Source organism: Ambystoma mexicanum, chromosome 5q (assembly GCF_040938575.1).
Source record: "Ambystoma mexicanum isolate Mex_15411 chromosome 5q, UKY_AmexF1_1, whole genome shotgun sequence".
Lineage (NCBI taxonomy): Eukaryota > Metazoa > Chordata > Amphibia > Caudata > Ambystomatidae > Ambystoma > Ambystoma mexicanum.
The window spans coordinates 513,121,413-513,148,643 of NC_090933.1; the positions used below are offsets into that span (position 1 = coordinate 513,121,413).

General features: G+C 47.2%; 1 protein-coding gene across 1 annotated transcript in view; it reads left to right on the forward strand.

Annotated features, from left to right (window-relative positions):
- Nucleotides 1-27,231, forward strand: part of ASXL3 (ASXL transcriptional regulator 3) — a 1,228,938-nt gene that overhangs the window by 244,236 nt on the left and 957,471 nt on the right. The window contains exon 3 of the mRNA XM_069620988.1: nt 15,114-15,222. Within this exon, the coding sequence (XP_069477089.1) occupies nt 15,114-15,222 (109 nt within the window). The remainder of the gene's footprint in view (nt 1-15,113; nt 15,223-27,231) is intronic.

The following is a 27,231-nucleotide window of genomic DNA, read 5'->3' on the forward strand; positions in this document are numbered from 1 at the left end:
ATTTCTTCCAAAAGGAGCCTTAGGAGACGCGTTGGTGGTGGAGTGGTCCCACTGCTGTACGCGTTTCCTCCAGTGCCCGTCATCCCGCAAGTGCTGCGGAGGTTACGGAGGTTCGGTTCCCGGATGATCCTCATTGCTCCGGCGTGGGCCCGGAGGACGTGGTACCCAGACCTTCTAGACTTGTCCATCTGCCCTCCATGTCGTCTTCCCTACCGAGACGATCTGCTCTCATGGGAGGGGGGGGTCAGGTTCTCCATCCAGAGGTCAAATCCCTCAATCTTCACGCTTGGCTTCTAAAAGGTTGAGGTATAAGGATTGGGACCTCCCTGAAGACATGATGGAGGTGTTGCTCTCGGCCAGGCGGCCGGCAACAAAGTCTCTATACCGTTGCCGTTGGAGAAAGTTCTGCGACTGGTGCAGAGTTCAGAATGTGGATCCTTTTGAATGTGACATTCCCATGGTTTTGTCTTTTTTGCTTTCTTTGGCCTACAGGGGCTTGCAAGTGGGGACCATTAAAGGTTACCTGGCAGCGCTGTCCATATTTAAGCGCTCGTCTGAAGAGTGTTCCTATTTTAAGATTCCTTTAATTTCGCAGTTTTTGAAAGGGCTCACTAATGTGTTCCCTCCGTCACCTTTTTTGGTGCCAGGTTGGGATTTGAACCTTGTTCTTAAGTTTCTTATGGGTGCTCCGTTTGAGCCTTTACATTCTTGCCCTTTGAGGCTGTTAACTCTGAAAACTGTGTTTTTGGTTGCGGTTACTTCCGCTCGCAGAGTGTGTGAGTTACAGGCACTTTCAGTTAAGCCACCCTTCACTGTGTTTCAAAAGGGATAGGGTTGTCCTTAGAGTCCGTCCTTCTTTTCTTCCGAAGGTGGTTTTGGACTTTCATTCGAGCCAGAAGGTTGTTTTCCGGCGTTCTATCCTCCTCCGCATCATGGTAAGGAAGAGGAGAGGCTCCATAGGCTTGATCCCCGGAGAGCGTTGAGCTTTTATATCTCGCGCATGTCCCGGGTCAGAGTGGACGATCAACTTTTCATTGGTTACGCTGGAAAGCGTTTGGGACAAGCTGTGACGAAACAGACTTTGTCTCGTTGGATTATTTTAGCTATCTCCGAGTGTTACCGCTTGGCGGGTAAGGACCCTCCGGCTGGCTTGCGGGTCCATTCTACTAGAGGAGTGGCTGCGTCTACTGCCCTGCAGAGGGGAGTTCCTATTCTTCAGATCTGTGATGCAGCCACCTGGGCTTGAGTACATACTTTTGTACATCACTATTCCCTTGATTCCATCAAAGGGCAAGATCTGGCCTTTGGCAAGGCAGTTCTCTATTCTGCAATTTGATTGGGCATGCTAAATTTGTATTCTAAATTCTTTCCCACCTCCTTGCTTGGTACTGCTTTGGGAGTCTTTCATAGATATGGAATACGTCAGAGGACCCAATCCCCTCCTTACCTGGTAACGTTCTTTCGATGGGATGGTCCGACGACGTATTCCATATCGCTCCCTCCCTGCCTTCCCCGCTGCAGAATTTATTTTGCGATTGCAGCTTGCGTTCCGCAAGGTCTTGTGTGTCTGACTGGCAGAAAACTGGTGGCACACGTTCTGGGAAAAAACTATAACTGAGGCTATGGGCGTCGTGCATCCTACTTATCACATCGGGTGACGTCGGCCGTCGGAGGAGGTCCTCGAGGATGGCGCATCGACGCAGGACGCAGATGCCAAAGATTTTCCGAAGCAGCACAGCTGTGGACATTACCTGTCATAGATATGGAATACGTCGTCGGACCATCCCATCGAAAGAACGTTACCAGGTAAGAAAGTAACTTGTTCTTCTCGTCCTTCAACTTGGTGGTTAAGACATTTGGCGGTCTTTCCTGGCTCTACCTGCCTATCAAGAAGCCACACCCAGTGTGGGACTTCAACATAGTGTTGGGTGCCTTGACGCAAAAACCTTTTGAGCCAATGGCGTCTGCGGACATCAGGCTGGTCACCAATAAGGCGGCCCAGAGTTCCACACAAGCAATACGCAAAGGTTAGTTTTTCTTCATCCGGACCTCCCCACTCCTCTCTCCCCCTCTCGTGCCCTTTCCAGCGCTGCATCTTGTCTTCTAGGTCGCCTAGTTGAGAGACCAGCATCTTCCTGATGCCTCCCGCCTTGGCTAAAGTCTCTTCCCGGACCACCACCTTCAGGGTCTCCAAGACAGTGTGCCACCTATTCACACTACCAATATTGGCCTCAAGAAATTCCCTGAGCGCTTCCCCCAGGTGTCCCCGAAACGCATCATCTGAGAGGGCGTTCATTGGCATGTTGGGATCAGGGGAGCCAAGCCCTGTAGGACCCAAGTGGTTATCAATGGGGAGTGGTCAGAAATTTACCTCACAACATATTTCGCATCCACACATTTAGCCACACATTCGTTTTCGGTAAACGGATAAGTAAATCCTGGTATGGACCTTGTGTGGCACAGAGTAATAGGAGTAAGATCTACTGTTCCTGTTAAGATCCCACCAACTGTCAACCAAGGACAGGTCTTGTAATACAGTGTGCATGGTCTTGGCCCTTAGGAGACGGGCCGTGCAAATCTGTTGTCAGACCTATCCAGACCAGGGTCCAATGTACAATTTAAATCCCCCTCGTCCCCCAAATCCACAAAGCCCCCCTCAGATGTGTCAGCCTCTCGGATAAGCAGCAGAAAAAGGTTGATGTGCCATAATTCAGGGCATAAGAATTCACAAAGCATTTTTCCCTTTTTTCAGTACAACCATTAACGACCATCCGCCTGCCTTGATAGTCCACTTCTGCTTTGATCAGTTTAAACAGCATAGGCCCAGATATCCATATCATGACGCCCCTGGTGTACATTGAGTACGATGACCCCCCACCCCAGCCCGACCACCCATTTTGAAATAACTTTAGTGAGGCCTTCCTTATTGAGGTGCGTTTCCTGTAGGAATGCTACAGAGATAGGTTTCCTACGTAAGTAGGAGGCAATCCTAAGCCATCTCAAATACAAAGACATCCCCCTGACATTCCAGGATGCAATTCTAAGTGTGGTCATCTTTAAACAGTATTGCGCCACTCCATGGCTCCCACAGCCGCGCCCCCCACCCAGCCATCCCACAAGCGGCCTACATAGCCAGATCAAACACCCCCTCCCTTGAGTCCCCACCTTAATTGTGCCCAACATTAACCAATACAGAGTAACGAAACCCAAAAAGCACCAAACCAGAATAAACATTGAAAACAAGTGGCTCAAAGAAGAATTTTGTTCAAGGTTTCCCACGCCCCAAGAGCAGCAATGCACCCGGGGTCCGCAGGTATAGTTGAGCCTGTCACAGCAGGCTCCACCATGTGGCACACCCGCTCCTGGGTCGTGATTGCCCTTAGCCTTACAAAGCAGTCCAAGAGTTAAGTATTTAGTATGACATCACAATGATGCAGTACCAGACGCTTGGAGTCAGCCAGTGTGTCCATCTCGTACACAATGCACATTATTGCTGGAAGTGCTGTTCAATCATGTTCAGCCAACCCCAGACTCCCTCTATCTCCTCTCCGGTCCCAATGCCATTCCCCTCTCATCCATCCACTGGCTGGCGTTTTTGGGGTGTTCAAAGAAATAGTGCCTTGCCGTTGTGCAGCATCTTTAGTTTTGCCAGATACGGTAGCATGCATGTAAGGCCCTGGCTGCGCAGCCTCTCCTTCGTCGGAATGAACATGTTTCTCTTCTTCTGTCCCAGCGGTGTTTAGTCTGGGTAAATAGCTAGCTGCGATGTTCTGCAATTTATTTGTACCCCCTTCCTGGAAAACTTGAGGATGACCTCCAAGTCTCTGAAGTTGAGGATATGTGCAATGATCGGACAAGGGGGAGCACCTGTTGGTGGGCGGCGGGCCAGTGATCTATGTGCCCTCTCAACTGTAAATCCCTGAGACAGCTGCCCCCTCCTATTTCTTGCAGTAGGAGGTTTTCAATATACAGTGTTGAGTCCTATCCACCTCTCCCTCGCTGAGTCCCATTATCTGTACATTGTTCCGACGGGACCTGCCCTCTGCATCCTCAGCTCTCTGTTCCAGGACTCTATTCTTGCTCTCCAGATCTTGCAACGTAACCTTCAAAGCTTCAACATCGGTTTGCACATTCAGGAGTTGTTCCTCATTGTCTGTTACCCTGGAGGACAAGCGTCTCACATCCTGCCGTACTAGGTTGAAGTCAAGTCAATTTTGACCTCATCAATTTTATATTCAGTAGAGATTTGTACTGCAGCGATTGCAGCCAATACTTTGTCCTCCAGTGCCGGTGCTTGTGTGGCATAAATTTGCAGTGCATCTTCTGCCTCACAAAGGGAATCCCTTTGGGAGGTGTGAGGAACTCATTGTGACAACAAGTAAGACAGACGCAAGTGATCGCAGGTCAAGGGTGTTTATTGAACAATAAATGTGGTATGCAGGTTGGAAAAACGCCTAATCAAAACCTAAATCTAAGATGTGGACAGATGTCGACCATCAAATGAATATAGGGCAGTCCTAGTGGCGCTGTCAAAATAAAAGGGCCTATACTAAGAAACCTATTGCCAAATCTTACAACTAATACAAAAAGGGGTGTGGGATAGTTCTCAATAAAAGAAAGAAGTGTTCTCAAATAATATGTCAGGATGCAGTAGCCTGGGTCTCCCTTCCCCACGTTTTGGACACTGGTAAAATGTGAGCTTGAAGCACAGTAGTCTCTGGCTTCTCCAGCACAACAGTTTCAATGCTAACTCTCAGGATACACTCTCGGGCTTTCCTAGCACGAGATGATAGTTCAGCTTTTAACGCTCGAGCTTTCAGTTATCAGGGCAGTCGATGACCAAGTCTTGTTTCGCTTAAAAGTCTCTTGCCTTCGAGGACCTGACGTTTTCAAACAACAAAACAAAAGTTCCTTTAACAAATGAAAGCTCTTTTCCAATGCTTGCTGGGTGATTGGTTCTCCCTGGGTCCCCCTCTTCTGGGCTGACCATTTTTGTATCGTATTTCACAATATATCACAGTTCCTTTATCAATCAACTTTTGGGTGGCAGCTTCACTCCTGGATCTCCCTTGGTCAGGCTCGGACCCTTCTTACAGGATTTATTTTCCCTTTGTTTCTCGACTTTTACTTTCTCTGTAGGGATTCACTTCCCTTCCTTTCACAGTGCTTGTAGATCAGTCTTTCGATTGTACAGGCATTTTGCTTTACCCTCTTTATGACCACTGTGACTTATTCCGCGGGCCTTTCTACAGCCTTGTGCTACTTGTAGTTTTTCTCATAAGAGGCTTGGCCAGTGTCTCTCGAATTAGCACCCACGTGGGGCCACTTTCCCTCTGCAGCTGGTCTCCCCTTCACGCTTTGAACAGTTCATTCAAAGTTCATCTACTTTAGTTCACACCTGGCCACTTTGCGATTCTCACTCAACACAGCCTGGTTCTTATTGGTTCTCCCCTTGACTCACCAGCTGTGATGAACTGTTTGGCTTCTATGGAGTCAAGGCAGGTACCATGGGTGCTTCCCTTGCTGCTGCTTATCGGCATAGGCTTGCGCCGTGTACCGTTGACATCTGCTGCAGGACACTTGAGCTATTGTTCGAGGTCTAAGGCTCTCTTCCACAAAGGTTCCGCAGGCCTGGGCCAAAAAGGGCATGGTCACTTCTCTCTTCGTCACCCTCTTGATTCCTGTCACCTTTCTCCTTCGTTTGAACTTCCGCTTGATAGCCGTCTCATCGTGCTGTCTGTTGTTCTCGCCTTGTTCATACTGCGCTCTCTGGCTCCATCTGTTATCTCTCTGGGGAAGGGAAAGGGCTGTTGCGTGTGTGTGATTCTGATCAATTGCCTGACTTTGTCTGACCCTTGTATTGGGACATGTCAGGTAAACGGCTCTGGTGTTAATCCCTTGTCCTTTGTGTTGTGCGAGTGTTAGAGTTGTAAAGGGTGCGGGTAGTGGTTTGGAATGTCCTCCGTGCGAGGATGGTAAAAAGTTGTAAAAGGAAGGGGGATGCCATGTCTCACCCGTCGGTGTCCCACTCACACTCCCCACGGACCCCCCCCCCCATCCAGGTGATCCTCCCTCACTGGTCCACCCCCAGGAACTGGATCCAATAGCGATGGCCATGTCCTACCACCTGGATGACAGATCCCCGGAGACAAGCGATGGAGACACCTTCAGGTTTCTCACAGAGGACAGAGTCCATAATGGTATTTTTCTGGGTCCCCTTATTCTTGGTGTTCGGCATATCAAAGGCGCACCAATCTCTGTATGACACCACCTATCTTTAGTATGCTCCAAGCAGGCAATATTTGTCAGTACTGATTCCCAGGAAGGTATCGGCCAGCCAAGAGCGAAATGCTGCAATACTCAGAAGTCAGTGCACAGACATAATAAGAGGTACAGAAAGCATGACCCAGTTTACAGTTCATAGAGGCATCAAGATCACCCAGTGCACCGGTGTCCCCTTCGTTCATTCGTCTGCTTCAAGGCGCCAGTTATCAAAGGTGGTAGGTATTGCCAGGGACCACCTGCAAGTGAAAAAATTACCAGTTCGTCGTCCTCCAGACGTGGCGAGCTGTTGGTGGCGTAAAGGTTGAGCAGTTACCTATCAAAAGGGGTGTACCTGGTTCCAGGGACTGCAGCCCCCAGCAGGGCCACACAACCGTGGAAGGATGCCCCCACCTCACATAAGGAGCTGGAATTCAGTGGATGACTGTCCCACAGGGACATGCAGTACATTGAAATTAGGCCAGCGATCCCGTGCCTCCAGCGTGTCTAATGCCAAATCCCACAAGTGGCCCCACCCTCAGCCCACAGTGTTGCGAGACGCGCAAGAGCCTCAATCTGTCATAACTGATATGAGTCCGGACCCTCACAATGCCTCCTAGACGGCCTCCTGTACGGAGGGCTGCCTGAAAATTAGCAGTGTATCACGTCAGCTGCCCCCTTCCAGTGGATTCCTGCAGGAAGGCGTGGCAATGCCAGAAGTTGCAGCCAGGCCCGTTATTGTCACACGGCTGAGCTCAGTGCAGAGCAAGAGGCTTCCCCCTTCTCAGTTGTACGCTGCACCTTACAATCCGCTGATATCTTCGCAGTCCCTGTGTCATGCAACCTCAGCGCGGGTGACTGTAGGGCTGAACACAGGAAGAGGGAGAGGGAGAGAGAGAGAGAGAGAAAAGAAAAAAAAACCACACACACTCTGGAGTGGTTGTTCCATGGTAGCTGCTTCTTAGCGGTAGGTGTGGTGCTGAGGAGGTCAGTTGGATGTATTCAGTCTGAAGGGTGGACATCCAGACTGAGTTCTCGGTGCGTTAGGCCTGAGGAGACGCCTAAGCTAGCCGGTATATGCTAGCTAGCTGTGTTTTATTAGGATGATGGGTAGTTTGATGAGTCATGTTAGTATGAGAACAGCTTTACCGAATGCTTCATAGTACTGCTGTGTTCTAGTTGAATGGTGGTGTATAGGAGAGAATAAGCGTAGTAGTGTGATATTGTGGTAATCAGTAAAGTGTATGCGACCAGGCACACTCAATGATGTTGGGAATACCTTCTAAATTCAACTTTTTTGACAGTACCGCTAATTAGGGCACATTCAATGATGTTGGGAATACCATCTTAATTCAAGACTAATACAGTGATGCTTTTAGGGCATATTCTAAGTTCAACTTTAACACAGTGACGTTATTGGGCCGTACTCAATGATGATGGGAATATAGCACAGTGATGCAATTAGGGCACGCTTTCAAAGTTCAGCTTTGACACTGACGCTATTAGGGCACAATCTAAGTTCAACTTTAACATACTGATGCTTTTAGGCACACTTTCTGGATTCAACTTTAACATAGTGACGCTATCAGGCACACTTGCTGAGTTGAACTTTAACACCCGGTTTGTTTAATTCATTCCGGTTCCATTCATTTCATTCTTGCATTCCATCCACTTCATCCGCACCATCCACTTCATCTGCCCCATCCACTTCATCCGCCCGTAAGAAAGATCTTTTGATGTTTCGAAAACACAAAGACCTTTTCTTGCTCATATCAGAAGTATGCACGCTTAGATACTGCAAAGCGTTAACACCCCATCCAGCCCTCCTAGCCTGCTATAGGAGTAATACGACCCGATGCAAAGAAAACAATTGTATTTTATATATTTATTGTTTGAAGCACAGACATAGCTGGAGAGCAGCAGAGCTCTGTACAGAGTGTGGGTAGCCGGCATTTGGGCTGGCATCTTTTAACAGCGCAGTACTGTGAGGTCTGTGCGACAGTATATGCGTCCATTGGAATTAGTCCTTGCTCAGGTGTTGTTGAAAGACACGTTTTGAGAGATTTACGAAATTGGAGAGTTGTGGGGGCATTCCGAGCTGACACTGTGATAGATTCCTTGATGGTGGGTGCATGTCAGAAGGGTTGTTTACACGTCCTCTTTGTGTATGAGTTTTGATTCAAGCCGGTTGGTCGATTTTGCTGCTCGAGGAGTGTGTGCCACCAGAAATGTGGATCTTAGCCACCAGGTGTGCATCCTAGCTTGGAGTGGAAGCCAATGTAGTTCGTGCAGGATGGGGGTAATTTGGTCCTATTTCCGTCCTCTCGTAATAAGACATGCTACAGCGTGGTGGACTGCTTTTAGGGGAGCCAAGTGAGCAGCTGTGAGACCTGTCAGGGGAGCATTTCCCCCATTGATGTGCGAGACCTCAAGGGCCTGCACTATGGTCTGGAAGTCCTGCGGCAGGATGAAGGCTTCGTTTTTCAGAGGGTAGAGATTCTGAGCAAGGCTATTTGGGCTGCCAATGGTGAAGCCTAATGATTTTGCTGAGTCTGAGAGGTGTGGATCAAATCCTATTGCTGAACAAGTTGTTTTTTAGCAGGTGTTAGGGAGAATTCTCATAAATGTGCTCATTCCCTCTGCCTTAGAGACCCCCAGCTCTTTTGCTGAACTTTGGGACTCTGAACTTGTTAAACCTGTTTGTTTTCTGTGTTTACTTCTTTGATTATGAAGTTTTAAACAACTCCATAGGCATTACCTTTTTTATTTGTGTCACACAGCACCCTCAGTGCAGTGGCACTGGGATGTCTTTTTAGACTTCCCCCAAGGTTTAAATACCTTCTCTGGGATAAACTACTGTTTCCCAGAGAATGTAAGGTTACATTGACTTTACTAGTCTTTTTAAATTGCTAGACCCAGCACACATCATGTTCCTTTAGCGTGCTGGAGAGGTTAGCTAGTATCCCGTGTCTAGAAACTCATGTAGCAGTCAAATGCTACCCTTTTCTATCGAAATGGCTGGTGGCAGTGGTTTTGCAACGAACTACCATGATTTTTCCCGACCGCGAACACCAGTAGCTAAAAATTGCAGGAGCCATGTTTTTCAAGATGGCGCCTTAAGCCACTTTGTTTGAACAGGTCCTGGTCTTCTTCTTTTTGCCATTTCTTTTTGGAAAGGTCCTTCTAGTGTTTGTCTGCGCGCCAAACCAGGTTTGGTCCCTTTTTGTTTCCATCCCTTTGGTATCTGAGTGTCTGGGGTGGGCAGGAAGTGAGGGAGGTTCCCGAAACTCCCCATGCTTAGTCTCCTAGGAGACCCAAATGCACTCTGGCGTGATTGGCTGGCTGATTGTCCGGCAAGGACAGTCACCCTGGTGGGTGAGTGGCAGCTAGGCTGGAACGAATGCGAGAAAACTGTTTAAAAGGAGAGTCTCGTGGACTGGAAAGCAGAGTAGATGACTGGAACGAATGAACCGAAGACGAGCTGGAAGAGGACGGCTGCTGCAACTCCTGGACCGATGGTTTGCCCGGTGAAGCCCTACCGCAGGTCCGAATTGCCAAGTTCACCTCGACAGAGAAGCCCCTTCAAGGACGACTTCTTCCTTTGAGTTGGTGGCACCAATCAACTTGTAAGCCACCTGGATACCATTCTCGGAGCTCTTTAGGATTAACCAGGGGGAAGGACACCAGCTTGTGTGCTGGATGAACAGCTACTCAAACTGAAGTGACTCCATTTTGTCAGTGTTTTCCGACGATCCCGTGCAGTGCAGGAGTCCCCCCGGCGTTCTCCCTCCTGTCCCTGCGACTGAGGCTCAGGAACAGTGAGATCTGCAGGAACTGCCAGGAACCAACGTCTTCAGCTGCATCTTTTGCTTCATATTAAGGTACTGTGCCAACCCGATTGAGAGAACTCTTCTCTCGAAGTGAAAGTTCGCAGAACTTTCCCAACTTGCAAGCCTAATCAGCTTGCGACCCAACATATGATTCTTTTTCGTACAAACTACTTCTGAGAACTTTGGCAAAGACTTTACCGTTTACTTAAAGAACTGCTCTTTCCTATTCAAGACAGTAGTCCATTGACTTTGGCCTAGGCCCATTGAATTGAATCGAGTCCTCTAGTGAACTAAAACTATTTGTACTGCCTAAGGAAGTATTTATCTATTCTGCTAACTTGTGCCTTTTTACTCCCATTGAAAGTAACTGAAATGCCATTGCCATTTTGCTCCTATTTCAGGGGAGCCTAATTTGTTCAGAAACCTATGGGTTTGGTATTGGGTGTTTGTGTATAATATTAACTTGCCTCCTTCTAGTGAATGTTTTCTAAATGATTGTGTAATAAATGAATAAGTGTTTTTACCAAGAACCCTTGAGTGTAAGTGTCTACTTGAACCACTGTGATAGTAAGACCTCTGTGTAACCTCTTGTACTGCTCACATTCCCTCTTGAGATAAGCCTGGCTGCTCAGCTCGCTACCACAAACTGTGTAGTACAGACTTATACCAAAGGTTGGTTTTTGCTTACACCTGTAGTCCTAATTGTATGTGGTGGTCCCAGGGGGTACTGCATGCAATTTTGCCAAACAGGCGGATCAGTGAGGACGAATTCCATATTGGATGGCTTTAGTTTAAGGTAGGCAGTCAGCATCCAGGACTGGGTGATGGCTAGGTAATAGCGGAAATGAATGCTGTCCTGCATGCCATTTACTATCATGGACAACTGAATATCATCTGCGTATTGGTGCATGGCTGTATTGGGATCTTTGAGGAGAGTGTCCAGAGGCTCCATGTTAAAGTTAAAAAAGGATTGTTGAGAGGATGAAGCCGTGGGGGACTCTGCAGGAGACCTGGAGTCAATTAGAACGCAACAAGTTCATCTGGACAGCCTGGTGCCTGCCTGAGAGGTAGGAGGTAAACCAATTCAGGGCAGTGCCAGAGAATCCCATCTTGTCAGCAAGGAGGGAGAGAAGGATGCGGTGGTCGACAGTGTCATATGCAGCTGAGACATTGAGGATGACGAGGAGGCTTGAGTCGCACTTATTCATGATTTAGAGAGCATCATCCACCACCTTGATGGTGGCTGTCTCAATGTTATACTTTGGGCGGAACCCTGACTGAGATTAATTTAGGAGGAGGTGTTCGATTCTGGCAAGTAGTTGTGTAGCAACTACTTTTTCCAAGATTTTGCCAATAAACGGGACGTTCGTGATGGGCCTGTAGTTGGCCAGGTCATCTGATTGTAGGTTTGGGCTTTTTCAAAAGAGGTCACATGAGACCAGTCTTGAAGGTGTCATGGAATGATCCTATTGCGACGGAGGCATTGATGATGCGAAGGAGCACATTGAGTGCCAGGCCCGTCAATTGTTTAATGATGGTGGCCAGAATTATATTGCCAGAGTAAGAAATAGGTTTAAGGGAGGCAATCCTTTTCAGGCGATCTGGGTGCAAGAGCAGAGAAATCGGTCCAGAGGGGCATTGTGCATGCAGGGGTGCATGGGATGCTAATGCTGTGAGGTTGATTCGATGGTCTCTTGGATTTTGTCTATTTTTTTCAATAAAAAATATTATTGATTGTCGCATTTTTACAGAGTTTGCTAGCACCTTGGGGTCAGGGTTTGGTACAATGCTTTATTACTTCAAAGAGGGCTTTGCTCCTGTTAAAGGCTGCCGCAATGGTGATGGTATAGTAAGCAGCTTTGGCCTCGGTAATAAGAATCCTATGGTTTGTGCGCATAGATTTGAGGTTGGTGAAGTCTCCCAAGTTATGGTTTTTGCGCCACCGTTTTTCTAGGGTTCTGATTTATTGAGTGTGTGTTTGGAGGCTATCTGGCAGTGTACCATGGGGCAGATGTTTTGGTCTTAGCCCAGCTCTATTTTTGGGGGGCATGAGTGTCCACCAGTTTTATAGCAGATTTGCTGAATCATTCCAGGAGGGCCGAGGCATTTCCTGTGGTGGGGAAGTCTGCAAAGTTTGCTTCTAGTGCATTGACTGGGAATTTTTTGAATGAGTGGCGTTGAGTGAGGGAGTGTTTAGCCTGACCTTTGTGAGCCGTAGTCGAGTGGGTGACTGATAATGGGATGGCGGGGTGGTCTGACCAGTTAAGTGGAATAGGGTCTGTACAGGTGATGCAAGGGAATGATGTGAAGTATAGGGTGTTGTCTTAGTTGTGCGTGATGGAGAGCACAATTTGCTTAAGGTCCGTGGAAGTGGTCAGTGTGAAAAGCATGTTTAGAGTGTGGTTGTCAGCCTGTGACTGGGGGGACCTTAAAATCTCTCAGAAAGGTATTATTTGAATGTGCTAATTTGGCAGAGGAGAGTAAGTTGGAGATATCTGCAATGAAGGAGTCGCTCATTTGAGGTGGTCTGCCTATGAGGTGGACGGTGATTGTCTCCTTGTGCAATAGAGGGTACCGGCAGGCAAGTGATTCAACTGAGCTTGTTCTGGGAAAGGGGATGAAGGATCATGGCCAGTCGCTCCTGTGGATGAGTGCCACTCTGCCTCCTGCCCTTCCTGGCTGGTGGGCATGTTGGATGCAGTAGCCTTGGGGTAGGAGGACAATCTGTCCAGAGAGCCTGCATAATAATATCAAGGTACTGGAAAGAAAACTTTCAATCTTCAACAACTTATGTCACTCGTTTTTACGACTAATCCTGCTCAAGTATAGAAGGGATCAACTCCTTCCTTGGTATTGTTTTAGAACGGGCTAATCCTGAAACATGGAAGACGATAGAAAGGCCTTGTACTTCCAAAGCTCCATTCTTGACTTCTTGATTCTACAATAGAAGACCACTTTTTGTGTAGTTTTTCCTTTGCCGCCTCTTTTTTCTGCTCTTTTCATGGGGTTTCATGCTAAACATTGGAACATACTGCTAGTTTTCAAACTGTCTGCACTGACTAATAAGTTATCTGGTTTAACCTTCACATTCCTTGTGAAAAAAACTATCTGATGCACCAAATGCCTGGGGACTGGAGTGTATAACTTGTGAATAGCTGACTGAATGCATTTAAACTCTTACATTTCTTAGGATCCCTAGATGAGTGCATTATTTGTGTACGTGCTCACAAAGCGGGAGGATAGGGACGGGAGGATAGGTCTGTGGCAACGCGCGGGTCTTGGAAGCAAGGCCACGCTGAAAACTCTGACAATGCTGAGCAAACAAAGGTTTGAATCCCGGACCCGCTCTTGGGGGAAAAAAAAAAACGATAAAATGCGTTTTTTTAAAACAAGCCCGTTAAAAATAACCCGTCATTTCACAATGAAACTCGCGCCTAGATACCTAGGGGATATGTGCGCTGTAAATAAATTCTAAAAAAAGCAACCGCATTATTGGTTAAATTATTCAGAATATTTTAAATTACTCTACAGTAGCTACTTGAAACTGTTTTTTAATTTATCTGACTGTTATGGATAAAGTACTCTTGGAGCCTGTGTTTACCTATCATGTTGTAAACTCGTACTGTAATAATAGCCTTTTTTAAACAAATGTACCCATAGTTTTGCTGTTGATTTGAAAATGCCATTTTTTTCTATGTTGCGTAATTTTTTCTTCATGGTAATAGGGCCTCACTGTAGTTTAATTCCACTAGTCCAACATGAATTTCATAACCCATTACTCCTCAAGCACATGCTCATCCTTTGTGAGCCAAAAACCTCTTTATCACTCATAGTACATCAAGTATAAAACTGCGCATAGACCATATATTAAACTTTCCCAAGCTTTTATATTTAATGTCCTTATTGTTCAACTGTTCGCATTCCTGCTCTGTAATACACTATTGCCAGATAACCACACACCTCTGCAAAAGCATATAACAACTAGATCATAATGCAAACACATCACTATGAGCAATGGAACTCTTTTCGGTCAGTTACTCACACCATTCTCATCTGCATGTCAATAAAGTGCTCTGTGTTGATTTTAATCTTTTTACATACATGTTTGGGATTTAATTCCACACTTTAATTTAGCGTCTGTCTGTTGATATGAATTTGGAAAGGCATGTGTGCAATTTTATTGGTATGGTTTTCTAGGGCACATACGATACCCCATGGGGAGTCCTAGCAGTGTTCCGGAAGTGTTTAAGTTGTAATTTTAGCAGTATATGTGATGCTAAAGCTTTAAGATGACTGTAGAAGGGGACTTGGAAATGGGTAACGTGCTACATTAGGTGGGAAGCATGTGCTAGCAGTGAAGTCCTGTCAAGGAAGAGAAGGGGAGAGTACTAAGCGCTTGTTGAGGTGGCTACTTCAACATCACTGGAAGGGAAAGGGTGTCAAAGCGAGATTGGATTAGGAAGGATGGGAGAACGAGAAGAACATTGTAGCAGCAAAGCTTTTAAGCATGCAGTGTGAGCAGGGAGAGACGGGAAAACAGGCTGTGCATGCAAGCAAAAGAGCTATATACTTGTAATTGAGGAGGAGAAGGTATGCTAGCACTAAAGCCGTACTGCAACACAGGGTCATACGGGTGGTTAGGCAGGAGCAGAGCCATAAAAATGTGAGTCATTTCAATGATGAAAGGTGATTAGTGCGAGCAGGAGGGGATGGGAGCAGACGTTTCTGATGAAATCTAAGATGGCAGACGAGGAGGGAGTTAAGTGATAATAGAAAGTTCTTGACCTATAAAATACTTTTTTCCCTGAAGTCTGTAGAGCAGATAATTGAATATTTGAGGAAAGTGAACATCATTGCAGATATTTTCGGGGTTGGGGGGACACATTTTAAATTAAAACAACCATGAGTAAAAAATAAAAAAAGGCGAGTAAGAGAACACATTATTGTTAAAGGCACTCAAACTTGCAAAACTTGTTTCTTTTTTTTCTTTTTTACTCATTTATATTTGATGTGTTTTTTTAGTGGCACCTCTCCACTAGCTTGTCTGAATGCAATGCTTCACTCTAACACTCGTGTGGGTGATGGAACGTTCTGCAAAATTCCAGGGAAGTCTGGACTCTATGCTCTTAAAGTAAGTTGGATTCTGTTTGTAACTCTTTAATTTATGTACGGGACTGCTAACCTTAAACAAAAGTCAGACCATTAAGACAAATGAATGTAAGAAGTGAAATGCTTTGAAATTGAGTTAAGTTGTTTAATGCAGACTTCATAAGGTGGATTCTCTATGCTTGTGTTCTTACAAAATGTGCCTTTATCTTTTTCATGGCATTCCTCAAAAGCATTGCAACGTTTTGAAAATGTAATTTCTTTTCTCTACTGTTACTGCAAGCAGTGTTTTTGTAAGTGTCTATTTCGATTGAAAGGTGCTCCTTGCTTGAGTGAACCTAAAAGAAACAATTGTTTTCGGGTTTAATAAGCATTCATTTCCAACCAATATTGTGCCAAATTGTGTTCAAAGAAATAATTGTTATAAAATGTCAAGATGGTAAGTTCTTCCAAGGACAGTTGCTCTGTAAAACAAAAAAAATCATCTTCTTTGTAAACAATTATACACTTAGACATTTGAAGTGCAAGTAGTTTGCTCACTGCAAAAAGGCAATGTTTTCTTTCTAAATGGACTTCATATCATCGATTTTTTTTTTCTTTATTTTTTTTTAAATGAACAATGTTAGTGCTGTACCTCCTGTGGGTAGCAAAATACTCATATCTTGTTGATCGAACTCTGGTATCCTCACTTCGTCTCGCATGTAGAAACCCCTGTACATTGCATTAGTTACTTATTGGGATGTGATGGGCATTCAAAATGCATTGGCGTGGCCAGATGCTGAGCTCTAGGAATGTGAGATCCTGCAGCTGTGCTCATTAATGCCCTGTAATCTTGACAAGTAGCACCAATAACTCAGAATTTCACATAAAATAAATTGCATTTTGTGTGAGCCCTGTGCATCTGGAAATGAAGCCTTAAGCCTATTCTTCTGCAGAGACCAGGAAACTCTTACTTCAAAGGGATTTTGTCCTCCAACGTATTCCTTATCTTTGATGTTATCTGGCTTGCTTCCTGGCCTCAGAAATATTTTTCAGTAGAGGGCGCTGCGTGTCGACGTCCTTCGAGTCGGTGTCCCTCGACAGCCTCCGTATCCGCGCCGACATCATCATGAGTATAAATACACTTGCGCAGCGTCCGTTGCTCAGTTCCGTTTTTCCGCGCTTCGTGGGCCTTGGAAACGTAACGCTCGGTTCCTTTCTTCAGAAAAACCTTCTGATTCTTCGAAGATTATTACCATTACACGATGGTTTCTTCATCCGAATCATCGATTCCACAGTCCAGTTTAGAAAACTGTTGTGACTCTGGGAAGAAAATGTCGTTAACGGCTCCTCACAGGATCTGTTTGTGGTGCCTGGGATCGGGGCATCACTGTTCGGAATGCGAGGACGGTATGTCCATGACGGCGAAAGCCTTGAAGGAGCATAAGGGGAAGTTAGAAAGAGATGAGGACTTTAAAACTTCTTCTCCCTCAAATGATTTTCGGCTGAGTCGAGACATTCGTTTCCTCATCGACAAAAGAAACATTCTCGTTCAAGGTCTCGAAGTGGTTCCCACCAGTCTTCGAGATCAAAACATTCTAAGAAGAGGCATCGTAGATCTCCCTCTTCTTCTTCCTCTACTTCCCCAGAAAGGGTCACCTGTCCCAAGAAACACAGCTCTTTGACTAAGTGGGAGGAATTCCGTAAAAAGATGCTTAGCGTCTTCGAGAAAGCGGCCTCGACCACCTTGGAGACGTCTAAAGGTGATACCCCGGGTGAAAGACCCAAAAAATCAAAACGCTGCGAGTCGATGAACCCGGTGAGAGAAAGTACTCGAGAGCGTCATGAACCCTCGAGTAAAAGCAATAAGACTGCGTCATCGACGCCGTCGTCAAAGATTCCTTCGACTCACAAATCTGCATCATCGATGCCTTTGTCGAAGGGCTTTTCGACGCATAAATCGGTTTTATCGATGGCGTCTTCGATGCCACTGTTGACCCCGATAAAGGACAAACCTACAACTGTCACTATGTCACAGGTAGTAGAGGTGCCGAAGGCTTCGACCATGACTTTGAGGATGCCACTGACAATCTCGACAACGCCGAGTAGGATTCCGATTCCTCTCGAGTGCATGGAGGTCTTTCAAACTTTTTTGACACCTTTTTCAGGATTGTCGAAGCCTACGCTATGCTAGGTATGACTATTTTAGAGCCTTGTCCTCCTATATATGAGGAAGGGGAGGATTCCGACAATGAGAGACCCTTTGGTTTACAAAGGACTACTGTAACCATGCAAGAGTAATCTCTGAGGACAACAGGTTAAAAGACCTTCAAGAGTCTCTACATGAGGGAAGTGGTTTAGAGTTTGCTAAATCAGACCCTGGAGAGCATGCTGAGACGACTTTATAGGATTCTGATGGCCAGAATAATCGAATTCATGGGGTGGACTACACCAACACCTTCTTTTCAGCAGGATGACCTTACTGATATTTTAGATAAGGGTCCACAGGAGGATCCTGTTGTTCCTTTTCATACTGCTCTGCAAAGAAAAATATCTGCTAATTGGGAAACTCCTGAAGTTATCCCTGCAGTAAATGAAACACTTTCTGCTAAAAAGAGTATCGGCTTCAGATCCTGAATATCTGAGCAAGCATCCAACTCCAGAGAGTTTGGTTTTACAAGCTGCGACTTCATCTAACAGTAAGTCGGCATACCCTACTATTCCATAGGACAGGGATGATTAAAGATTTGATGCTGTGTCAAAAGTATTTTCGGCATGTAGCAGGGCGCTTAAGTCGATTAACGCCACTTGCACACTAGCAAGATTCAGCCACCCACTTTGGGAGTGTGCTTCATCTGTGGCTGACTGTCTCCCAGAAGGAGATGAAGGGATGCATTCTTAATCATCAGGGATGGAAAGGATGCATTGATTCTGCTGACAGCATTAGCAGGGCCATGGCGGCAAGTACCACAATCTGCATATTTGCGTGGTTGCGGAAGTCTGGTTTTGCTCCAGATGAACAAGCCAGACTTCTGAACATGCCCTTTGACGGCACTTCTTTATTTGGAAAGAAGGCTGATGACAGCATGGAGAGATTAGACATCCAAGGCAGCAGCGAAATCCCTTGGGGCTGCAATCCGGCAGACTCCAAATCGTCCCTCAGGAGCTTCCTGCAGGGGTAGGTCCTTACGCTTTTACTCCGCATTCGGAAAAGGCAGAGGACAGCCAGCTCAAAGGGGCCAGAAACGATTCACCCGTGGTGGACCGGTCAAAGGTACAAAAGCCGCAGCAACAGGTGCCACCTTACCCTTGGCATCTGTGTCAGCTGCTTCTAAACCCCTCTGAGGGCTCACCTCACAAGACACCAGTAGGGGGCAGGTTAACTCAACATATGGCAGGCTATTACATCAGATGCTTGGGCATTGGAGACAGTTGCCCAAGTTTACTGCCTGCCCTTCCTACACATTACACAGTCATCCACCGGGGAACAATTCTTTGAAGCTTCCAGACCCGCTCCTTATGCAGGAGATTTTTGACCTGCAAGAGAAGGGTGCCATAGAACCGGTACCCGTAGCGGAGAGGAACAAGGGTTGGTATTCCCCCTACTTCCTAGTACCAAAGAAGGACAGATGACTGAAACCCATCTTGGACTTGCGAGAATTGAACAAATTCCTCAGGAAAGACAAGTTCAAGATGGTACCACATTTTCGGATCCTTCAGGCCCTCCAGCTTCAGGACTAGTTGGTATCTCTAGACCTTCAGGATGCTTATTTCCATGTGCCAATCCATCTCAAACACAGGAAATACCTGAGGTTCGCAATTGACAACTCTCACTATCCGTTTCGAGTTCTGCCATTTGGGCTGACCTCGCCCCCGAGGGTCTTTACCAAGCTAATGTCGGTAGTGGATGCAAGTCTAAGGAGGGAAGGGGTCCACGTCTACCCCTACCTGGACGATTGGTTGATCAGAGCAGTATCTCCGGAACAAGCTCAGATCCAGCTAGATTATGTCTGCCACTTCCTTCACAAACTTGTTTTTTTTCTTTCAACTTAAAGAAGTCACAGATGATACCATCATAGAGACTTCAGTTCATTGAGCAGTCCTGGACACTTCCCTGGGAAAAGCCTTACCAACGGAGGTGAGGGCTCAAGATATTCTACAGATGGTCATCAAGTTTCAAAATGCCCAACGTCTACCAGCCTTCGACTTTTTGAGATTGCTAGGCCTCATGGCATCCTGCACCTTCCTAGTGCCAGAGGCTCGCCTGAGAATGAGATCCCTCCAGTGAGCACTAAGAACCCAATGGTCGCAATTCTCAGGAAGAATGTCAGATCTCCTCCTACAGGTTCCCGGACAGAGTAGCTTGGGACCTTCAGTGGTGGGCCTGTCGGGAGAACATCTTGAAAGGAGAACAGCTTTGGCAACCATGGCCGGAGATAACAGTAGTCACGGATGCCTCACTCATGGGGTGGGGAGCCCATGCCAACTACTTGACCATTAGCGGTCGTTGGTCTCCATCGGAGTCCAGACTACACATCAACCTGTTGGAGCTCAGAGCAATCAGACTAGCGCTGAAAGCTTTTCTGGCATCAGTACAGGGAAAGAATGTCCTGATAATGACAGACAACACAGTAACAAAAGAGGCGGCGTGGACTGGGAGTTTCCACTTCTGTATGCGTTTCTTCCAGTCCCTGTCATTCCTCAAATATCGGGAGGTTGAGAAGATTCCGGAAACCCGTGATCCTAATTGCCCCGGATTGGGCCAGGAGAACGTGGTACCCGGACCTTCTAGACATGTCCATCTGTCCTCCGATTCATCTTCCCCAAAGAGAGGGTCTTCTCTCGCAGAAGGGAGGTCAGGTTCTCCATCCAGACATCAAAACCCTCAACCTTCACGCTTGGTTTGTGAAAGGTTAAGATGCAAGGATTGGGATCTCTCTGACGTCATGGAGGTGTTGCTTTCAGCTAGAAGGCCAGCAACAAAGACTTTATACCGCTGCCGTTGGAACAAATTTTGCAGCTGGTGTAGAGAAAAGAATATTGAACCCTTTTCATGCGGTACTACCCAAATTGTCCGAACACAATTGTTCGAATGACCTAATTGACCGAAAGTCAAGGGTCCGAATTGACCTTTGCATAATTGACCGTATTATTTATATATATATTTCTGATGTTTGTTAATCTGCTTAGAATCACATGCTGTGCATAGGTCCGACATCCAGTGGTCACTGCGGAGTATTGCATTTTGTTTTTCGTAGTCGAAAAGGGGACGTCGACAAGGCGTGTCTGTAACACTATCCCTATAGTGACGTGCGTTGTACCCACAATCCCTCACGCGTCGAGGTCCCTCAGATTGTTTTTTTCCGCCCAGTTTCTGGTCGCCTTTCGCGGAGCTCCTAGAGAGACATTGCTATACTTACCACGGACCTCGGTCCATTTGTCATAACTTAATATACTGGTAACGATCCCTCCCCCTCGACGTTAGCTGTGAAGCTGTTTCTCCGCCGAACTATTTTCGACGGAGAGGAAGAGCGGAGGAGATCCTTCGGCGCTGCCGAACACGTGGCCTGGCCTCGACGGCCAACTTACAGTAGGGAGAGTGGGGGTTAGAACTTTGTCTCTTCTCTTTGAGAATGTCTTTCTTTCTCCCTTTTCTTTCCCTTGGGGTTGTTATCGCCAGCTATTATTGCCTCAGCTATGGAGAGGACACCATTTAAGTTTTGCCCACGCTGCAGGGGCAAATATACTTGGAAAGATAAGCACAAGCTCTGTAATCGTTGCTTACCCCTCGATCACATAGAGAACAGCTGCGCAGCCTGCAAGCTTTTAAAACCCAGGACTCTTAAAGAACGTAGGGTTAAGAGGTGGGCGGACTACGCGATGTCGAAGTCAGTTTCCTCACCCGCTGCCGCTGTTACTGAAAGTGACGAGGAGTGCGATAACTCGACGTCCGTTACGGAAGTCATGAACCCCCAGAAGGAGCGCTCACGCTCCTCGTCGTCCGTCCCCGGCCCCGACGGGCTCGGCTCACGCCCTGCTTATGGGGATGAACACCCCGGCGACAAGGACGCACACAAACCCCATAAGGCTAAACACACTACCCACGGCTCTTCTTCGAGAACGAAGGATCCATCAGCGCCGAAGGGGACGCAGGGCACTCCGGCGTCTACCGCAGACCGTAAAGGTCACAAGCCCCACCCGCAAACGCAGCCGCGACCAGCGATTGGGCTTCCATCTAACACGGGCGCTACCCCAAAAACATCCGACGCAACGCTCCATAGAGCGACCGTCGAGGTACAACGCGCAACGCACACAACGTCGACACCAAAGCCCTCGACGGACAAAATCGTGGCCGAGAGCCTAGCGAGAATTGTCGCCGAAGACGAACGTACGCGGACGACGAAACAAACGTCGAATACCGCGTCGAAAAAACACAAAAGTAGCCAGGATCTGCCCCTTTCTCCAAAGGACGCTTCCGAACTACCTGAAGGCTTTTCAGAAGGAGACGGGAACCTCTCGTCGACGTTGTGGGAGCGTTCGAAACGATTCGAAGGCGAAAACACTAATTTCCCCCCTCTAGACTATTCAGGGGTACCCCATGAGACCCTTGAAAGACTCCATTCTTGCATGGAGAAAATGGAAAGGTTTCTAGGAAACCAAGACCCACCCACTCACAAAAGACAAAGAGAATGGCCACAGGATGACCCTAGAGTCAAGATTCCTAGGCTGGTTGACCTCACTGAGGAGGAGCAATACCTCCAAGAAGAGGAGGAGTGTTTGGGTGGAGAAGAAGAGGTAGAACTTGAGGAAGAGGGGTTCGAAGAAGATCCTTACACCACTCCTACAGGGTTTGAAGAGGATACAGCTACCTCGCAGCCCTGGCATTCACCGTCAGTGCAGCCTTGGCAATCCCCATCAGTACAGTCAGACCCTGATGCCTTTCTCCCTTCTCCTCTCAAGGATTCACATGGGAACTCCTCTCCCATAGATGACCAACCTTCCCTCAATGCACTATTGCGCAAGGCAGCAGCGCATTTTGAGATTGATACAGGGGAAACTCTTCCAGACATTGACTTTGTAGAAAAAGTCATCAAAGAAAAAGCCCCTGTTAGCCAATCTATTCCACTCCTGGCTTCTATTAAAAGAAGAATTTCTCCTTCCCTTACTAACCCAGCTTTAGTAAGAGGGGTCAACCCTAGAATAGAAAAGCTCTTCAGCCCTTCATCCTCTGACCCTTTATACATCAGAGGACACTCTATTCCGGACTCCCTTGTGGTTACCAACACAAGAAAAAGAGCAGGGGTGCCACTATCCACTAGTGAAGCACCTCCAGACAAAGAAGGCAAAAAACTCTACGCACTGGGGAAGAGAATCACGACCTCCGCCGCCTTCTCTACTAGAATTGCTAATAACAACTCACTTTTAGCTAGCTACGCAGATGCACAGTGGAACAAGCTGCGCAGCGAAGCAGAGGAGGCACCTGAACCTCTGCGTTCTCGCCTGCTAGCTATAATATCAGAGGGCACACTGGTAAACCAGGGCATCGTTAAAAACTCCCTAGATGCCGCTGAGACGGCTGGCCGCTCCCTAGTGCAGGGAATACTTCTCAAGCGCCACGTTTGGCTACGCAATTCAGGTTTTAAGCCCGAAACCCAAGCCTCCCTCATAAATAAACCCATTGAACAGACGCATCTGTTTGGAAAAGCAGTAGATGAGGCCCTAGAACATGCTAAAAAAGAGTTTGATACCATCAAGACTCTTGATCAAATTTCTAGGCCCCCTAACAGGCGAGGCTATGGTAATAAACGCTCCTTTCGTGGCCAAAGACAGCAGCAGAACCAACAACAACAATATTACTCTGGCTCCAACTGGCCCACCAACCAGGGTAACACCCAGTTCAGTCAAAGAGGCCAACGCCGTGGCAAAGGAAGAGGTCGTGGCTCCAGCCCCAGAGGTTCCACGCCCAATACCAGCAAATGACCCGAAAATTCGGGTCCCCTCCCATGCATCACCGGTCGGGGGCCGGCTAACATCATTCCTTTCAGCATGGGAGGGAATCACGTCAGACCGTTGGGTATTATCCACCATAGCCCACGGATACTGCATCGAGTTCAACGGTTCCCCGAAGTACAAACCCCCACGGAACCGGCGCATGACACCGCAACACCTCTCCATTCTTCTTCAAGAGGTGGAAGAACTACTGAAGAAAGAAGCTATAGAGCCCGTCCCCCTATCACAGGTAACAGAAGGTATTTATTCAGTGTACTTCCTTGTACCCAAAAAGGACTTAACCATGCGCCCTGTATTAGATCTGCGCCCAGCGAACATTTTTGTCAAACCCCAAAAGTTTCGTATGGTGACCTTACAGGAGGTAATCCCACTGTTATCACAAGGGGATTACATGACAACACTGGACATGAAAGATGCATACTTTCATATTTTAATGTTGACATCGCACAGAAAATACCTCAGGTTCAAAATAGAGGTCAAACACTACCAGTTCAGAGTACTACCCTTCGGGATAGCATCTGCACCAAGGGTATTCACGAAAGTACTGGCAGTGGCAGCGGCCCACCTGCGCAGATTATCCATCCCGGTATACCCTTACCTCGACGACTGGCTCATAACAGGGGATTCTTACGAAACATGCTTCTCCAATACCCAAAAGACCGTAGACCTCTTGTCCCAACTGGGCTTCTCCATCAACGAAAAGAAGTCAAGCTTAGACCCCAGCCAAACCAAACAATTCCTAGGGGCTCTAATTCAAACAAGGGACGGCCTCGTATTCCCCTCCAACGAGAGGGTCCAAAACATGCTGTTTCAAATTCCCCATTATGTAGCAGGCCGAGAGGTGACGGTACGCAAAGCAATGCGCTTGCTAGGGATGATGGCGTCATGTATTTATTTGGTACCTCACGCGCGCCTGCGCATGCGCCCAATGCAAGAGTGGCTCTACAGCCAGTGGTGTCAGGCCAGCGGACAATGGGACGATCTAGTGGTGGTCTCGCAGGCCTTGGTTCTCTCGCTACGGTGGTGGACAAAAGAAAACCTGTTATTAGGGAAAACTTTTGCCACACCCGCAGTGGAAGCCACTCTAACCACAGACGCATCCCTTACAGGATGGGGGGCTCACCTATCCCATCAAACGGCACACGGAGTGTGGACTCCGAGTTTAGCATCCAAGCATATAAACCTGCTGGAACTCCTAGCGGTGTTCAAAGCACTGAAAGCCTTTCAGGAACACTTACAAGGAAAGACAGTGATGGTCCTCACAGACAGCACCACAGCCATGTACTACCTCAACAAGCAAGGGGGCACTCACTCTCCAGGACTGTCCAAGCTGTCCCAGAATATATGGAAGTGGGCTCTCAAACACAACATGTTCCTACTAGCACAACATGTACCAGGGGAACTCAATCTGCTAGCAGACAAACTCAGCAGAGACTTCCCCCTGCCCGAAGAGTACGAATGGCAATTGCACGAAGACATCGTCTTAGACATCTTCACGCAATGGGGATTCCCGGATATAGACCTGTTCGCAACCCTGGAGAACTCACAATGCCAAAGTTACGCCTCCAGGTACCCACAGAACCAGTCCAAGGGGAACGGTCTGTCGATTCAATGGTCAGGGAAATTTGTTTACGCCTTTCCCCCGACTCCCCTTCTCAACAAAGTGGTGCACAAGATGCACCAGGAGCAGGTTACCATGATACTAGTGGCCCCAATGTGGGCACGGCAACCTTGGTTCGCTCACTTGATGGAGATGTCCCTATCTCCCCCAGTGAAACTTCCCTGCCCGTACAACATGCTGTCACAAGACAAGGGCAGGACACTGCATCCATGCCCTCAGACCATGAACTTAGCAGCCTGGCTCCTGAGATCATAGAATTTGGACATTTACAACTCCCACAGAGATGTATGGACATCCTCAGGGAAGCCAGAAAACCTAATACTCGACACTGCTATTCTAGCAAATGGAAAAGATTCGTTATCTGGTGTAGAGGTACTAGCATCAACCCAGTTGACTGCTCTCCTACTGACATTATTCTATACTTGACCCATTTACTGGATTCAGGTTTAGTGTTCAATTCCATTAAAGTCCACCTAGCGGCACTTTCTGCATACACCACTTCCCAACTTAAAGTGTTGTGGTGGAAGATACCAGTTATCAAAGCCTTCATGGAGGGGGTAAAGAGGATACACCCTCCGATAGCTAACCCAGCTCCCGGATGGGACTTAAATGTGGTACTTTCCAGACTCATGGGCCCTCCCTTCGAACCCATGCACAAGGCAACTCTTAAAGATATCACCCTTAAGACTGCTTTCCTAATAGCTATCACCTCCATTAGGAGAGTAAGTGAACTACAGGCTCTTTCTGTACTAGACCCCTTCGTAACAGTTCACAAAAATAAAGTGGTTCTACGCACACACCCAAGGTTTGCACCTAAATTCATCTCGAAATTTCATGTAAACCAAACTATAGAACTACCAACGTTCTTTCAAAACCCTTCCAGCTCGGGAGAAAAAAGTCTGCATACACTAGATGTACGCAGAGCTGTCATGTTCTACATGGAAAGAACCAGACCACTGAGAAAGACTAATCAGTTCTTTGTCTCGGTGGCAGCAGGAAGAGAAGGAGATGCGGTCTCAAAATCCACTATATCTAGATGGATTGTTCAATGCATCACTCTCTGTTACACTCTTGCTAAGAGAGAACTACCCTTCAAGCCAAGAGCACATTCCACTCGAGGCACTGGGGCTTCCATAGCATTCATTGCAAATGTTCCCCTTGAGTCCATCTGCAAAGCGGCTACCTGGAGTTCTGTGCACACCTTTACAAAACACTACTGTCTAGATGCACACTCTAGATCTGACTGCCAGGTGGGACAGGCAGTATTAAGACATCTTTTCTCTACTGTTCCTTCTCATAACCCACTGCCAACTCCGGGTACTGCTCGCTAGTCTATGCACAGCATGTGATTCTAAGCAGATTAACAAACATCAGAAGACAATGCATTACTTACCGTAAAAGCATTTCTGATGGTTGTATCTGCTTAGATTCACATGCGCCCACCCTTCCTCCCCGCTCGGATGGAAGGAACATAGACTTCCTTTATATCTCTCTTTTCTGTACTCACTCACTCACGTCTATAAGGCTCCCTCAGGGCAGAAAAATACAAACAGAGGGACCTCGACGCGTGAGGGATTGTGGGTACAACGCACGTCACTATAGGGATAGTGTTACAGACACGCCTTGTCGACGTCCCCTTTTCGACTACGAAAAACAAAATGCAATACTCCGCAGTGACCACTGGATGTCGGACCTATGCACAGCATGTGAATCTAAGCAGATACAACCATCAGAAATGCTTTTACGGTAAGTAATGCATTGTCATATATATATTTTGTTTCTGAGGCTTGTTGAATCTGCTTAGATCACATGCTGTGCATAGGGCGACATCTAGTTTAAGCTGCAGAGTATTACAGTTTGTTTTTCGAAACTCGAAAATGGGCGTCGACACAGGGCGTACCAGTAATACTATCCCTAGTGTGACGTCCACTGTACCCATGATCCCTCACGCATCTAGGACCCTCAGATTGTTTTTTTCCTCCATACTGGTCGGAGAATTCCACGGAGTTCCCTGGCCTTAGCCATAATTTTGCTAAAATTTTGTTATATTTCCCCATTTCTCCACCCCAACGTCGAGTCACCGAACATCCACACTCGACGCCGGCACGGAGAAAGAATCGACCGTCGAGAGCTGCATGACAGATTTGGGTCTCGGAAGGCCTCTGGCCTCGGCCCGGGCCTAGGAAGGCCTCTGGCCTCGGCCCTACAAGTAGGGAGAGTGGGGGGGGGGGACATACTCTACACTCTTTTGGTATATAGGTACATTCTTATATATTCCTACACTTATTATCCCGCTGCCACAAGGTGCGTATGGAGGGTACCCCTTTCCAATTTTGCTCCAAGTGCAGCCGCAAGTACCCTTGGGTTGACAGGTACGCCATGTGCAATCTCTGCTTACCGAGGGACCACCCCGAGGCTAACTGC